Source organism: Copidosoma floridanum, unplaced genomic scaffold, assembly GCF_036245765.1.
Source record: "Copidosoma floridanum isolate Cflo_tuat_1 unplaced genomic scaffold, Cflo_Japanese_pri ptg000012l, whole genome shotgun sequence".
Classification (NCBI taxonomy): Eukaryota; Metazoa; Arthropoda; class Insecta; order Hymenoptera; family Encyrtidae; genus Copidosoma; species Copidosoma floridanum.
In genome coordinates, this window is record NW_028321889.1 from 8124599 (window position 1) to 8140408 (window position 15810).

General features: G+C 46.8%; 1 protein-coding gene across 1 annotated transcript in view; it reads right to left on the reverse strand.

Annotated features, from left to right (window-relative positions):
* Nucleotides 1-823: 823 nt before the first annotated feature.
* Nucleotides 824-15810, reverse strand: part of LOC106642483 (uncharacterized) — a 29136-nt gene continuing 14149 nt past the window's right edge. The window contains exons 2-3 of the mRNA XM_014357270.2: nucleotides 14827-15203; nucleotides 824-1288 (exon numbers count right to left, since the gene is read on the reverse strand). Coding sequence (XP_014212756.2) covers nucleotides 1274-1288; nucleotides 14827-15135 — 324 coding nt within the window. The 5' untranslated portion in view covers nucleotides 15136-15203 and the 3' untranslated portion in view covers nucleotides 824-1273. The remainder of the gene's footprint in view (nucleotides 1289-14826; nucleotides 15204-15810) is intronic.

Below are 15810 nucleotides of genomic sequence, written 5' to 3' on the forward strand. Positions count from 1 at the left end.
GAGGCTGCTATACATCCACACTCTATTAGTCCCTCTGTCGGTTCACGGGAGCGTGAATTTAACGATCATCCGTCCACTGTTTCGTCTCTCCTCCTCCTCCCTCTCGGCTCGTCTAACAAGATCGTTAATTACCGTCGTTAATTTCCCGTGAGCGAGTCGCGAAAAAAAAAAAAAAAAAAACAACAAAAACCGCGTGCATGTGTGGTACATCCAACGCGCGCGCAACGGTATAATTGAGTAATCGATGCTGCCGCGCCTTCGGCGAAATTGGGGTTGCACGGCCGTTCTGATCGACAGCGGCACGAAAAAAAAAAAAAAAAAAAAAAAAATACCAGAGCAGCTCGGGCCTCTAATTTTTCAATTAACCGACTGTCATAAGCCGCGGCTAAATTACACGCGGCCCCTGTCCGATCGTGCGCCGCCGTATAATTTTCCGCGATGAAAGCACACCCGAGTGCATAAAAAAATCGCCCCGACGAGCGTATAAGGGCCATTTTGATCGACTCTGCTCGTTTTTCTTTTTTCGATGGATACGGAAATCGACTCACTTGGGCATACAAGCATTGTACTGTACAATTCCGGGAAATTTGCACGCGTAATCAATATCTTTTTCTCTTCTTTTCCACCAACAATAGCTCTCTCGCACGTTTATATAAAAGTTACAAGAATATGAAAATCCTCTCTGACAGTTATAATATTTTATACACGATCATTGAAAAATAATCTCGCCCCTCTTTGAATTTTCTTCCGCGCGCGTAGTGCAAACAAAAACAAAAAAAAAAAATATATAAAAAAAAAAAACAAAGTCCAGACGCGGTGGACGAGCTGAAAAGAGGGCGGGAGGGAGGGACAAAAACGCAGCGTCGATCGGAAACTGCTGTCCCAGCCGGTTTGCACCTTTCCCCTTTACTTTGCATGGAAGCGCTTGGCTCCTGCTTCGCACAGTCCCGGTATATATATGGCGAGGAGGAGCCGTCGTCACCCACGCACACACACACAACTCTACATGTGCACACACTTGGGTACACAATCTCGCGAGTCTCATTTCGTCCGGAGCCCTTACTCGCCGTCCTTGGGCACGTCATATACCGCGCACAGCTCTCCGCCGTTGTTCCGATCTCTCGCGTATATATGCATGCAGTGTGTACCAAGTCGTAGTCACCGACGATGTCCGGCTCCGTCGCGCTGAATAATTCCTTCCTCCCACGAGGAGGGGGTGGGTTATCAGCCCTCACGGGGACAATGGGGTGTAGCGCTGGTGGCTCTCCGTCGGCTAGGTCGCCAAATTCTGCAACAGAGGGAAAATATTTTGTACAGAGAAAAATGAAGGGAAAAGAATATATATATTGTTAAATGTCCTCTTTGTGCAGCTGCTGACGGAGGCACGGGTGATTTTTATTTTTCAGCTCGAGGCATTGTTCGCTGTCAGGGAGGCAAAGGAGGGGGCGTAAAACAAATCGGCCGCTAATTCGCAGTGACAATGTCCGCTAACGAGCGCATATGGTTGGGATTGTTTTTTTTTTTTTTTTTTTTTTTTTTATCCAAACAGCAAAGCTTTTTTTCATCCCTCGTCGAAAGTGGTTGTTTGTCGTTTCGCAATGGAAACAACGTGGTTATCCATTGTTGCGAGCCTTTCATATAATCTGCGACGAATCTTTTTGTTTGCCCTCGAAAAGGATGCCAATACCAAAGTAATGATCACTATATACGCGAATGGAGAGAGAGAAAAAAATAAATAAATAAAAGAAAAGAGAAGAAAAGAGAAGAAAAGAAAAATAACACCAGAGTACTCGGTTTACCGTTCCGAGCAGTGAATGTGGGCTGTGTAGCGTCTCGTGTACACCGATAAATCAAAAGAAAGGGAAGGAGGAAAAAAAATGAAAAAGAGTACCGATTGGGCGGCAAATTAAGCTCCCAGTGGGCCGTTCAATTATACCAACGCGGTGCAAAATTAATGCATCGTATTTTTGTCCAATTTACGCTTCGACGAGCCCAATGAGTTTTAATCACCGAGTTTTCAATTCGATTTCCACGACTCCTCTTTTTTCTCCTCGTCAACTGTTGATAAGCCACCGATTATACTTGCTCATTTTTACTGTTATTAACCATCACAAGATTCATCCGAGGATTCATCCTTCCTTGTGTACCTTCCGTAGTAATAGCAGCTCGGCAAAGACACCATTCTACTTGCAGTAGAGCGCACGAATTTTTATCGCAATATCCGAATTACGTCCCCCCGTGGGCTGTAAAAATTTTCAATTCCCCCCTTCCCCGTGGACTCCTCTAAATCACTTTAATTTAGAATATCGGATACGTACCAGGAAGAAAAAAAAGAATCGCGCCCAATCCAATCGCAATTCCAATAACCCGGCGTAGGTGTGAGAAAATATCACTGCCGACCTGCATATATATAGTAGGGGGTGTGTATATACACATGGATAAGTTCCACAGTGCGCTCGGCTATTGTGCGCGCAGTTGGTCGCTAATTGGGAAATGATTGGAGGCGCCTCTCCTTCCCTCACCCCCGGCTCCTATCGCATAACTCACCCCTACACGCGTGGACCATGGGTTATAAATGCCTCCATAAATGCTAAAGTGGACACATGCACCCCTATACATATACGCATAGAGGCGATAGCCCGCATTGCCGCGTCTGCAGCTTTCGCCTACTCTCCTCGAAGCTGTGATGGTCCTTTTTTTGATTTTTTTTTTTTCCTCCCATCGCCCCTTTTAACCCCTCGCTTCACGTATCAGCGGGGAAAAAAAGCCATTATAGAAAAACGCTGAACCATCGACAAAGAGACATCGTTTCGTCGAATTTCAACCGACAATAACGATTGTCACAGTTGTGTGTTGTCTACGCGCAAATAAGAGCTCCAATGACAAACCCATAATATATTGGATGGACGATCCCAGCTGATTAGATATATGTGTATAACAGCCTCGTCTGTGCCTACAAGGTGTACCTACACACCGCCAAACGCATCAAAAGCCTCAGTATAGATAAACAGTGGCGGTTCTGGTTGAACTGAGCCACAACCGCCTGGCGGTTGAAACTCATGTAAAGCTATATAAAGCCGATTCATGGGCTCTGCGAGCATCAGTTTATTATCAGCCATCATGGATAAAGGCCGGAGTAAGAGCTGGAGTAAAGAAGAAGCAGAAAATAAACGACAACAAGAAGAGTGGGAAAAATTTATGAAGAAAAACGAGCAGAAGAAGAAAGATGTAGAGGTTGAAAAAACAAAATCTGTGGGAAAATCGAAAGATAAGACTGTGTAATTGTTTGAAAAATCAATTTGTTTAATAAGACTTCAGTCAATATGTCGCATAAACCGAGTACAAGCAATTTTACTACTAATGTTATGTATCAAAAACTTTCAACTAAGGCGATGGTGATAAAAACAAGAAATCTTGGCTGAAAAACTTCATTGATAAGTATTTAACCAACAAAAGATCATGTCCTAGAAATGAAGGTTATGAAAACAAAACTAATATTATAATAGCGAAGAAAATGGAGTATTTTGTGGACATGCAAGGTTTCAAGAAACCAGGTAATGATTATGCGCTCAAGGAATTGCAGAAGCACAAGTATTTATTTTTAAAGCACCGTTCAGCTGGCGAAAATTGCCACCAAAGTATAAACATAATTTATACTTTGAACTTTACTATCATGGACTAAGCTGGGACTCGGGAAAAATTGAGTACACAGAAATAGGAAATATTTTACTGGAGAATCTTGAAAATGCTGCGAAGATACTTGTTATTGGAGATCTGAAACAAAAGTGGCTTTAAAGTCACTGATATGACAGACTATCCACCGTTTGAACTTCAAAGATTAGTTACTACTTGGGCTCATCACAACGGTGCCTAAAGATCCATGTGTGCTCTTCATAACGTCAAACGAATGAAAAAGTTTTACTTTAATATGGAATGGGTTGATGATTTTGTAAATGTACCTGTATTAAATTAAATAAAAAAACTCATTAATCAAAATAAAACAAAAATCTTAACAATTATTCTTCCACCACTCTGCATCCTACATTATCATGCAACGCACTCGCTCACAAAAAAATGTATATATTCATTGCGTGCACAAGCTGCGCAAGATTCCGCAAAAACTCAAGCAGCGCATGTGGCGGTCCATCAAGTAACAGCAGCAGTTCGGGGGGGGGGTACTCGGTCGGACCGCTCTCGAGCATACTTGCCGCAGCTCGGCCCTGGTTGCCGCACGTCAGGGGCAAAGGGGGGGAAGTGGAACAGTTGAACCAGAACCGCCACTGTTTATCTACTAGCCTCGGGTATACGCGGAAACTGTCCCTTCGACATCCGTATGGCATTCCAACCTATACACGTGAGTGGCAAACTGGAGCAAGAGCAAAGAGGGGCACAAGAGGCAGGTCGATTTCCAGCACTCGAACAAGCTGATCTCGCGTTTGATGCTCCTCCTCGGTGGTCGCAGCTCGAGCGATAACCTTTATTGCGTCGCGTTTGACCTGCCCTTCCCTCAATTGAACCGAATAGCTATAATGGACGGGGAGGCATCGGTGATTCGTAAAATTGTAATTGCAGTAGACACTGCGACAAGCCTTTCAGCCCGCCTGTGCGCACTTTCAAATTAATCCTCTCGAGCCGCGTCTTATTTTGCGCGTCGAGTGGCCGCTTCAATCGTAATACACGGGTACATAGGTGCGGTAAATAAGGTGTTGCACAGGTGGTGCGGCTAAATTTTTGCAACGCGAGGGACGTCAAAGCACCAAAATGCACCTGGTAATCAGAGCCTCCCCCCCCCATCGGTCGGGGCAGAGTCGTCCCGGGGAAAAGGACGTGCACGTACACGGCGCAAATCTAATTTGGCTCTCGAAGCGAGGGTAAGCAGGAGAGGCCGAGTTTCGGGGAAGCTGCGGTCGCACTGTACATACACGTGTGTATATATAGCTGACTCGCTCTCCCTTCCGTGATGGCTCTTTGTCAAAGCTCCCCGGCAGAAGCTGCTTTTAACGCGCCAGAGGGAGGAAGCTCAGTGACACTGAATTTGTTTCGATCGACGAGATGAATATGCACACACACACACACAAGTGCGAAATGACGAGTATAGAGGGGATTTGGATGATGGATGACAAAAAGGTAAGCTCTCTCGCTCGCTCTACTATTATTGCACGAAGCGAAAAACTTTGCGTGTATATGCAAGTGACCGAGTATGTTTCTGATGTGCCTGTGATTACCCATACAAGTGTTGGTTGAGGGGGGGGGATCGAAAAGTTTTGCTCGCTTTTATATATACGTATATGTAAACACGATAGAGGCTGTTTGCAAAAGGCGTGTCGAGGTCGTTGCGCGAGACAACCAAAAATAACGGGTACTTCTTTCGACTAACAGTGCAGGTACTAACGATCGCGGGGCTGGCTTGTCATGTGGCACTACAAGTGATTTCCGGAACGCGGGCCGGAGAGGGAAAAGTTTTCCAGCGGGGAAAAATGATCGGACTGCTTTTTTCATGGCGACGCGCGACAGTCACCGCACTCGGGACGGGAGGTAAAAGGGAACTCTCTCTCTCCCTCTTTGAATTTGCAACGAATTTTAAAGTTACATCAAGAGATTTCCCTCGCCCTGTAGGCATAACTTTTATCCTCGCTCGCGGTATATGTATATACGTGCGCAAATGTGCATTTGACTGGATTCCGTTTGATTCATTATCGTCGCTGTTGTTGTTTTAATTTGCTTGGAAATTTATTTTTGATGACCGTAATGGCTGCGCGCTCGCCTTGTATATATACAACGTTAAAACATTGCCAGTGTCCAAAGTAATTTGACCAGTGTGCACACCTACATCATTTTATGGTCAAGGAAGACCTACGTACCGCTGCGATAAATTTACTGAATAAAACTCAACTTACGGGAAAAATCAGAGCCGATCGGGTAAGTTGAATAATGAAAATTCAACTTTATTCGAGAAAAGTCACAGAGTGTTGTAATTACGTAGGTTAAAAAAAAAAAAAACATCCCCTGTTGGCTCATTTGTCTCGAGGGATCCAGCAGCGATACCATCAGCAAATACCAGTCCGACCCTCGCCACCTGTGCCGCACAGTTTCATTAGAGTCCTGTCGCTCATCGAACCGACGGCTGATGCACCGTAGCAGTCGCGCCAAGCGAGGCTAACGAGATTTCACGATATCGCGATACAGCCAAGTACCACACGCCGAAGACGACTCGGGGGCGAGCCGCCAAAGCGGAACTCGAAGGATATGTGTCCCCCCCCCTCCCACTTCTCCCGTTGATACATGACGGATAACGCGTTTATCCGCATTATGGGCTCCTGACTGCATGTGCGCGGTGGTTAACGACGACGGTGGCAGTGGCACTTACCTGATCGCCCGGATTAATACGCCGAGATATGTACATATATATACGTGTGACGGTGACGTTGCTGCATGAATTACGCGGGCTTTGCCGATCCACGCGCGCGATCTCTGTCATCGAGTGCGTTCCCTTGGAAATTTGCGTGGGACCGTCTTGCAACGGGACACGCGCACGTATACAGTCTTGCTTTCGGAATTGCAGTTTTATCAAAGCTCAGCGTGCGTGCCCGTTTCGAGGCAAAACTTTACGATAGTCGATACACTTTAATTTCAAGCAATTACGTACACGTATGAGTGTTGCGTGATTTTCTTTTTCAAAAATAATGAAACAATCAGCAAGGGGTTTTTTTTTTTTTTGCGCCAAGCAATCCCGATCGGATAACGAGTAGATTGGCTACGGTCACGCGACGCTCCATCTTTCGGCACACAACACGCGCGTATGTGTACACTTTCGAGGATCGAGAATAAATAAAACGCAGCGGAGAATATTCCGGGCATCGTCTCTCGCTCCAGAGATGGGACTTGAAGAGGGAGTGACCACAACTGTAAAATTGCACGTTTAGGGGGCAAAGTGCACTTAATTGGCCCATTATCTTCTTCCACGAGCCAAGGAAAATAGTGTCCCTCTTTCACTCCCTGTCGCGTTGCGTGCGCCCACCCCGGGTTCTATATACGCTCTTTGCCTGGAGGGTAAAGACCGAGAAAAGGGGGGGGGGACGCGCAGAATTTGCAGCTGGCAGCTCGTTCCGAATCACGTTTTAGTGGTGGGCCCCTTTGTGCAACGACGCTGTAGCAGTGTCGCTCGTACGTGTTATTATACACCCTTTGGTACTGGAATTGCTGACCAATGAGTCGCTCTGCACGAGTACAACAATTATTTTTTGGTCTTTCGACTGCAAAAGTCAATTGGGTGGCAGTACGCGTGACGAGACGCCGAGAGAAAATCCTATACCTATACCAGCGTAACTATATACATACAATTGCGAGTGTTGAGGATACAGGCCGAGTTGTGGTTGCAGAGGGCGAAAGAGAGTGGCACCCTCGTGTTGCATTAGCGAGGGTTGTAGTACACACGGGAGACAGCTACTACGTGTAGTGCGGGTACACTGGAGCTGTAGAGCAGGCAATACGAGATTGATCGTAATCACGGGGGCAAAGTGAGCACCGCCACTGGTCCGATCAAAGAGCTCTCTCTCTCTCTCTCTCGTCGCTCCCAATTTGATTTGGTGATCCCATATGCTAGCACCTCTTACTACCAAAATTCGTTCCGCGTAGCTGGTCCGCGACTATGGAATACTCTTCCGCATGATCTACGCCGACGCTATGATCGGCCCTGTTTCAGGGTGCTCCTTTACAGTTACTTTGTTGATAAGACGTTTGGTCGCCTTTAGTTTGCAAGTGTTCTGCTCATAGCACATTACTATTTACTAAATTGTTATGTTTTTATATTTGATTTTTTTTTTTTGTTTTTGTTTCCTTCTCTCATATATATATATATGTATATATTTTCTTTTTGAATATATATGTGTATGCATGCGTATGCATGGTTATGTGCGTATGTATGTGTATATATTTATATTTTCTTTCCTTATAGTTTATTTCTTTATTTTTGTTATACCTTTTTTTTTTTTTTTATTATGATTTATTAATGCGAATTTTGTTAGGCTGATGCCATTGTATTAGCTCAGTCATTTTGTTTCTTTTTATTATATATACACTATGCCTCGGCGTTGTAGGACCTTGAGTCCATTGTCGATGAAATAAATTCAACTCAACTCAACTCTCTCTTGGGCCCTCGACGTGTTGGTATGTCGAAATTCAAGCCATCAGACGCGCTCTACTTTTTCCCTTTGCCCAAACTTTTCTGGCGATGGGCGCAAAAATACGTACACCACGCGCTTGGCGGAAGTAAAAAAAAAAAAAAAAGGAGATGGGAAATCGTATCATCCGGGGGCTCCCTCTGTCGCGATAAAATATTCCCAGCGGCTGATTTTTAACGCGCGCGATAGAAGCCGCAGTTTGCTTTGCTCATAAAACCCCCTCATCCTTTGCCGGGGCGGCTCTCGTTCTTTTGTTATTATAATTCATGCCGCCTCTCGAGCTGAGTTTGGAAAATTCTCGGGGCATCGTGGGGATGGGGGGGGGGGAAACCCAACCAAGATCTCCTTCCTCTCGTCGTCTATTTGTCTGCTCCCTTCGTTCCAGCATTTCTTTTTTTCTCTTTGCCCGCGCGCCCGTTATACGTATACACCCACCCGTGGCTGCATTTAATTTTGCCGCTCCCTTTCGCCCTCAAAGATAGAGCTTTCGGCGCATCTCTTTTTTTTCCATTTTCCGGGCCGTCCGACTACAGTGCACACACACGCGCGCGCGCGCGAATTTTCGGTGGTGTTAACTCTCGAGGACGGCCACAGCCGGCGTAAGCCCGAGATTTCACCGGCAGCCGGATAGGAGCGCCGCGAAGTAAGCCGTTACCTCTTTTTTAAGCGGCCAGCCTCCGCTCCCGGGAATTACGTTCTTGAGAATCCGTATTTATTTTTCCACCCGGGGAACAAACTCCCCCACCCACCCCACTATTGTTTACGCAGCTGGTCTCGTGTACGTCGCATCCGCGTTACCGTGGTTTTTGATACCCTTTTTTTTTGCCTTTCCTTAACAACGACTGTGGTTAAAGAGTCACTGCTTGCACGTGTTTTGTGGACTAGGTAAAAAGATTTTCCCTCCACGCGGAACTGGGAAGTATACGTGCCGCGTCCTTTGGTTTCTGTCGCCTTGTCGCGCGCGAAGCTTGTTATGCGCTATACTATTTCGTAACGGTCCGTGTAACACGAATGCCATGGAAATCGAAGAAATGTGGCAGTAGAAGCTCCAGTTGTACCCTTTAGATTCGTACTAGTGAAATTGCAATAAGTTAACTTTAGTCAAATGGGAAAAACAGTGCAGGTTATTTCACTGAATCCGTCACTGTCGTACTATTATGCACTACTTCGGGGTTTATTCTTGTGTTTTACAACCGTTTGGGCCAATATTCAACGAGCCAACTTTGTTATTGAGTCATTGAAAAAAAAAAAAAAAACAACAAAAAAAGGGGGACCTGTTTCATCCTCCACGTATTGAGTTAATTAAAAAAAAAAGCGCACGTTTCTCATCCCGTTTCGAAGTTTATTCGTTGCAGGAAGAGCAAGAAAAAAACGTGTACGTTGACCTGTCGCGGTTGTAGCCGTCCCTTTGGACGTAAGCTCCGGATCTGCGGGGTTAAACCACACTGGGGCCCTTCCCTCCTCCTCCCTTTTTCCTCCCCTTTCCACCTTTTTTTTTCGTCGGCACCACTCGAGCCGTTTTTTTTTTTTTTCTCCCAAACGTTAAGCGCAAAATAGAAGCCGAGCCGACTGGGAACCGCAAAAAGAGGAGGGAAGCGAAAGTGGAACCAGCGCGGGACAGCTGACGTATGTACAAAGTTGGCCCGTCGAGCGGCGGAGGCGTAATTAACGGGGAGCCGTTTAGACGACTTCGATTGCCGACGCGCGTCTCATTATGCAGGAAACTCATTAACGGCACGGGGAATAATACGTCTCTGCACGCGTGTCTACCTGCACGTGTACAAGTGTCCATTACTTGTGTATACCCACGGACGCGTCCGTCTGGGCTTCTTTACTCCCCGAGTCTGCTTAGGCTCTATGGACTTTTCTCTCCGTGTATGGAGCACCCACGCGCCCTTTTTTCCCTCCTTCTGTAAACTTTTCTTTTATGCATTCAGGGTGCAGCCTCTGTGGAGTAATACTACCTCCGGCCCAACGCAACGAGGAAAAAACTAGCAAATTCTTCTGCTCTTCCATACCCTTGTGCGCTTCGAGGAAGGGGCCTAGCTGCGCGCTCTCATTAAAGTAATTGCATCAAGTTTATCCAGAACTTGGGGCTTTTGCTGTACGAGATGTTTTTAAACTGTTTTTTCTTTTTTTTTCCTAATTTATGCAGATTTCTTTTTTTTTTTTCATAGAGGCGATGCGTGGTTTATTGTGCGTAGTTTAATTACCGAGGGTTTCATGGCGCGTCATTAAATTCACTTCGGCAAAATTAATATTAACTAATGTTAATAGTGACGATCGATTATTAAAATTTAAAAAAATGAATCTAGGGTGTTGTCTGGTTAAACTTTGTTTCATGAAACACAATGAAAAAAAAAAAAAGTACCAAGTACCGGTCGGTGTAGGATCTTCAAGATGAAATGTAATTATGAAAAAATTGTTTTTTTTTCTCGTGTAAAACAAAAAAATTTATCTTGTATAAGTTTACAAGAGTGTGGTGTGAAATATATCCAAACTCAGCTGTCGAAACGACAGATTGCCCGGGACTCGTAAATACTCGATCGACGCTGTCGTAAAAGTACACCTGTACATACTATATAGGTAGTATTTAATTCCGATCGCTCGGCTTATACATGTCGGTTTGTTTAAAAATGCATCTCTCGTGTCGGAGTTTTCCCGGGTTTTCCCCCCAAAGAGCGTATATATAGATTACACCGAATTTTCTTGATTTTCCCATACCGCTCGAATCAAAGGAAAGGAAAGAAGAAGCTCCCCCTGCCTGACATTCGCTCGGCGGTGTCGTCGCCTCTCTGTCCCACATTCACAGAACCCGTAGCACTCCCCCCCCCCCTTCCACGCCCCATCTCTCCTTATCCGATTTCAAGAGTATGATAATCGTAAACACGCCGGAGAGGAGCACGCACGAGCTTCCCCCTTGCCCCGCAATCGCACGTTTTCCACGTTCTCGTGCGGTGGAAGATGCGCGTCTCCCCGTCCTCCCAAAAACACACCCATGAATGCATCACACACGCCCGAGTGGGGGTTGGGGGTTGGAAAAGGAGTCTCCTGGGCCACTCCCTAATAACGGTGATTCATCGGGGCGTGCTTGGAATCCACGAGCTCTCTATTCGCAAGTGAAATATGAATAGCCGCGTGAGAATATATATATACATACACTGCGCGTGTAGCACACGGTACATAGTATGGCTTTTTACTCCCTCCGTATATGTATACTCTTCCTCCCTTTCGGGGCTCTCGGGTAATTTCACGCTACACGTTCGCGCACAGCACAGCAATTATTACGAAAGAGTTTTCCCCCTTTGTATACTTTTGTTTTGCAAACCCATCGAAGAATCCCCCCTTTTTGGGTGGATGGGATAAAAAAAAAAAAAAAAAAAAAAAAGAAACAATTCCGTCATTGTCCGTCATCGTCGCCGCCGCGCGGGAAAAGAGGAAGCCGAGATGCACAAAGAGAGCAATCCAGACTCTGGGGTCGCAATAAGAAAACTCTCGGAAGCCGTCCATACACGGCTCTCCTCGTCAACGACAACAATAACAGCAGCAACAATCGACAGAGTGTGTACTCTCATTGTCTCGAGACTTCACCGCCTCTTTTTTCTTTTTTGTTTACCGGCACTTGCCGCCGGGCGCCGGCACTCGCCGGACTTGTTATTGTTTCGGAGGACAAAGCCGCGTTGTTCTAGTGCACGGAAGGAACTCGAACCCCCCTACCCACCCCCTTTTCTGCTCCATCATCCTCGGCTCGAGAATATTTGGCACTCGCGCCACGTGATTTTGAAAAATGGACCAATCAGTACATCTCCTGCTCCGCGAGTACGTCTGCACCGGCCAACTCTCGAGCTTGATCATTCGTACCTAAACAGTCGAAACAAAGGCACGGTGGGAGGGGCGAAACTAGACATTAAACGCCGGGGCCATTCGGAGCGAAAACTCTCTCGGGTTATGGCCCTCGAATTTGCACCAGCTCCGCGACCGTGACATTTCCCGAGATATAATGTACAGGAGAGCGTCCAGTGACAACACCCCCCCGTAACTTTGCAACAGCGAGACCGCCAGCCCCGGGTATACATAGCTCGCGCTATCTTAATTTTTCCGTCCATTAGCGGTATAGCTGCCTCGTTATATTGTATACCCACTCTTGGGAAGTCGCGGGAGGGACACTAATGGTTCGGTCGTCCGTTCCTCCACTCTCAACCCGAGAGTCGAGAAGAGGGGGGGGGTGGGTCTTGTGCACGTACACGCCACGAGGAAGATGCAGTATAGGGTGTACCTATCTATCAGTCGGCTGTGCACACATGAGTCGCGATGGAGTTTGTATTTGCCCGCATGAGATGCATATAGAACCGGAAACACGCACGCGAGCTCCAATACGTGATTTCACTTTCCGGTTAATTGACAAGTACCTACTTGCGTTTACTCGAAAATCCCGAGACGTAAGTATTATACGTACGAACGCGGGGGGTTGTTTGCTCGCATTTGACCAGGCGATGTTGGCAACCTCGTGGTGTACAATACTTGATGGATCTTTTTTATGTTTTTTTTTTTTTTTTTTGTTTCAGAAACGAGAGTTCCCGAGATGATGCTTGGATGACTTGCGAGCGTGGAAGAAAGACCGATTTATATATATATATATATATGAACCAGCGCGTGTACGTGCGTGCAGAATAACACAGTCGAGTGGTTCGGCGGAACGGGGCCAATGCGTTAATTGATTACATTTTTCCCCGGGGGTGTATAAATATGATGTATAGGTCAGCAAATTCCTCCATGGATACACGAACGTGATTTTCCCGGAGACCCGATTTATCGCTCGTCCCGTATCAGCGTGCAATTAATCAGGCCACTGCACACTGGGGCACGAAAGACGATTTCCCGGGCATTAGCGGGTACACGAGGGAGGGGGCGCGATAAAGAGGCGCTCGGGAAATGCATTTGAAAATTGGCCTATCGCCCTACTCGCGCGGGGGCCAGCTGATGCACACTTTTTTCCCCCTCGACTCATCGTATAAGTAGCGTCAGCGGCAGCCACTTCCATTTGCTTAATGACTCGGGGAAGGAGGGGGTGGAGCTCCGACGGAAAAAGCAGATCGAGAGAGAGAGAGTCTGTCCTGTTTCGCCGCGAGCAATATTATCATCCGCCAAACTGGGGCGCACCTATACACGTATACGTTATATATATATACATCTTGAAAAATGATTAGAGCTTTTTTTTTTATTTGTAGCGCCCACTTTGCATCCATTTGTCCGGGAGCGCGTGAGATTTACGGCGGCACCTCTCGCGCTACCAGTTAAGGAAGAAAGACTCGAGTGGGGCTCCTAATTATCGTCGTAGGCAATATATATGTATATAGGTACTATACTATATCTCTGGAGTTCAAGAACAAAGCTTTTAATGGAGAAGCCGGGGCGATCGGCCTAATCGGGAGCAGCCCGTACTATTTCAAGAATTTCGAGGACCGCAATTGTTACACCCAACGCGTATTCACTCCCAAAAGCTTCCAACTCTATTGTTCTTGATTAATTTATCCATAATGAATGGCACTTTGTTAAAAAATAAAGGGTATATCGAGGAAACGTGAGATTATAACGGTTTGTAGCCGTGTATGCGATGATGAAATGTATTTCACTAAAACCCAATAAATACATATACTGCACTGCAGGTATACTCTGATTTTCAATTTAAATTAATCATCGCTAAACAGTCACGGGGTCACTTTTGTACAATCATGCATGACAAATACATTATGAATTTTCATTATTTACGATTACAGCTCGTGTGTGCAACATCGATTTAACAACCGACAACCGTACATTTATGCTCGGCTGAATAAATTCACTGCCTTCCGCTGGCTGCACTTGCACATAATATGAATGCGGTTATTTAATTATATTATACACGCGTATATCCAACGATAGTAACGAGTCGTCGATTCTTGCTTCCAATTATTTCGTTATACGTACACAGCGACATTTAAAAAGCATCGGGACGAACCGCCCTTTCAAATATAGTTAGCGATCTACGCTGTCCTATATTGAAGCAAATTAGGGTAGTGTCGATCACTGATGCGAAACGTGATGTTCGTATAGAAAAAGGAAGCTACACTTATCGTCCAATATACACCAAAATTTGAATATCAATGCCCGGCGTCTCAAGGCTATTTTAGGCCGAGCCATGCACTCGCCGGACCACCTAAACTAGTTTTCAATGGGGCGGGGGTTACAGGACGCCGCAACTCAAGCTAGCCCCTGTACGTACAGAGGAGCCCCCATCGTCTCTTACGGCCTTGACGTTACTCGAGCTCCCGTAATCTGCGGAGCCGCGTATCCTGCCGTGAGCATAATTGTTCTCTCGCATCCTCTCCCTGATACCTACCCCCCAACACTCCCCAAAGCTCTAGCTGCTGTTGTAGACACGCGAAAGGGGGCTCGGGGAGCTCGTAACCCATCCTGCATGCACGAGCCCCTTTGAGCTCGCCTCCGTTTTTCCGTGCACCAGCTCTCCTGTATCAATTTCCGTGAGGGGGGATTATTGCAGCGGGTATTACGGGTTATACCCGGGAGCGAAGGAGGAGAGGGGGACATCACCTCGAGCCTCGATATATGCGATAAAAGCTGGAAAAAAAGATAAGAAAAAACTCACAATGTCCTCGATCTTGGAGCAAGAGGAGGCCCCGCCCCTCGTGCAAAAGAGGGCGACGATGAGCCCCCCGCCAAACATGAAGAGCAACAGCAGCAGGAGGCCCATCCTCCAGTCGTGTTGCCTCTGCGCGACGATCCTCTTGGCCGCGGACAATTGGGCCAGCTCGGCGGCGCTGAGCCCCAGTCTCTCGGCCTTCAGCAGGGTCGCCCGTAGCCGGCGCGAGGCCTTCTCGCAGGCCATCCTCGAGCTAGCCCCCTTCGCCGTCGCGGCCGATCTCACGTGGTGGTGGCGCTCCCCCGTCTCGTGCATCGGATGAGCTGCGGCCGCCTTGACGACGCTCGCTGCCGCTTACGAGCCCCATGCGACGACCCTGCCACCTGCGACATGCACACCATCATCCTTCAATTTATTTATTTGCTTGCATTACAATATATATGTGTGTAGGGGGGGGGGTGGGTGGTGTATACTCTGAAATATTTGGCAAGCGGACGAGGGAGCCGTTTCCGCGAGACGGGCTCTTGCCAAGTTTAGCGCGAGCCGGATGTACCGAACTTTCTTCATTCGATGCCAAACGAAGAAAGGACTCGGATTCGCGCCACACTCGTTGTGTATCATTTTCCTACGTCCCGTGTATACATGTACACCTACATCCGAGAGACAGATGGCGACGACAATGACCGCCGCAAAGACAACAGCGCGAAATCTTGTTTCCCTTCCTTACCTCCATATATGGACACGATATTAGGTATATACTTGTGAGTTTGTCCGCTATTATTCCGCTGGAACTTCGATCGTAACTGCAGCCTCCCACTGGGGTATTTGCCCTCCCTAACTCGCGCGCAGTCACTATCTCCCGGTCGTCTCGTCTGTATGCATATCTTGCCTCTCTTCGGCGTACATGCACACAAGCAGTATACGCGTGTACCTACTTGCTCGCTCGGGGGACTCTCTCTGTAGCAGCCATGCACCCACAGATATGTGGAT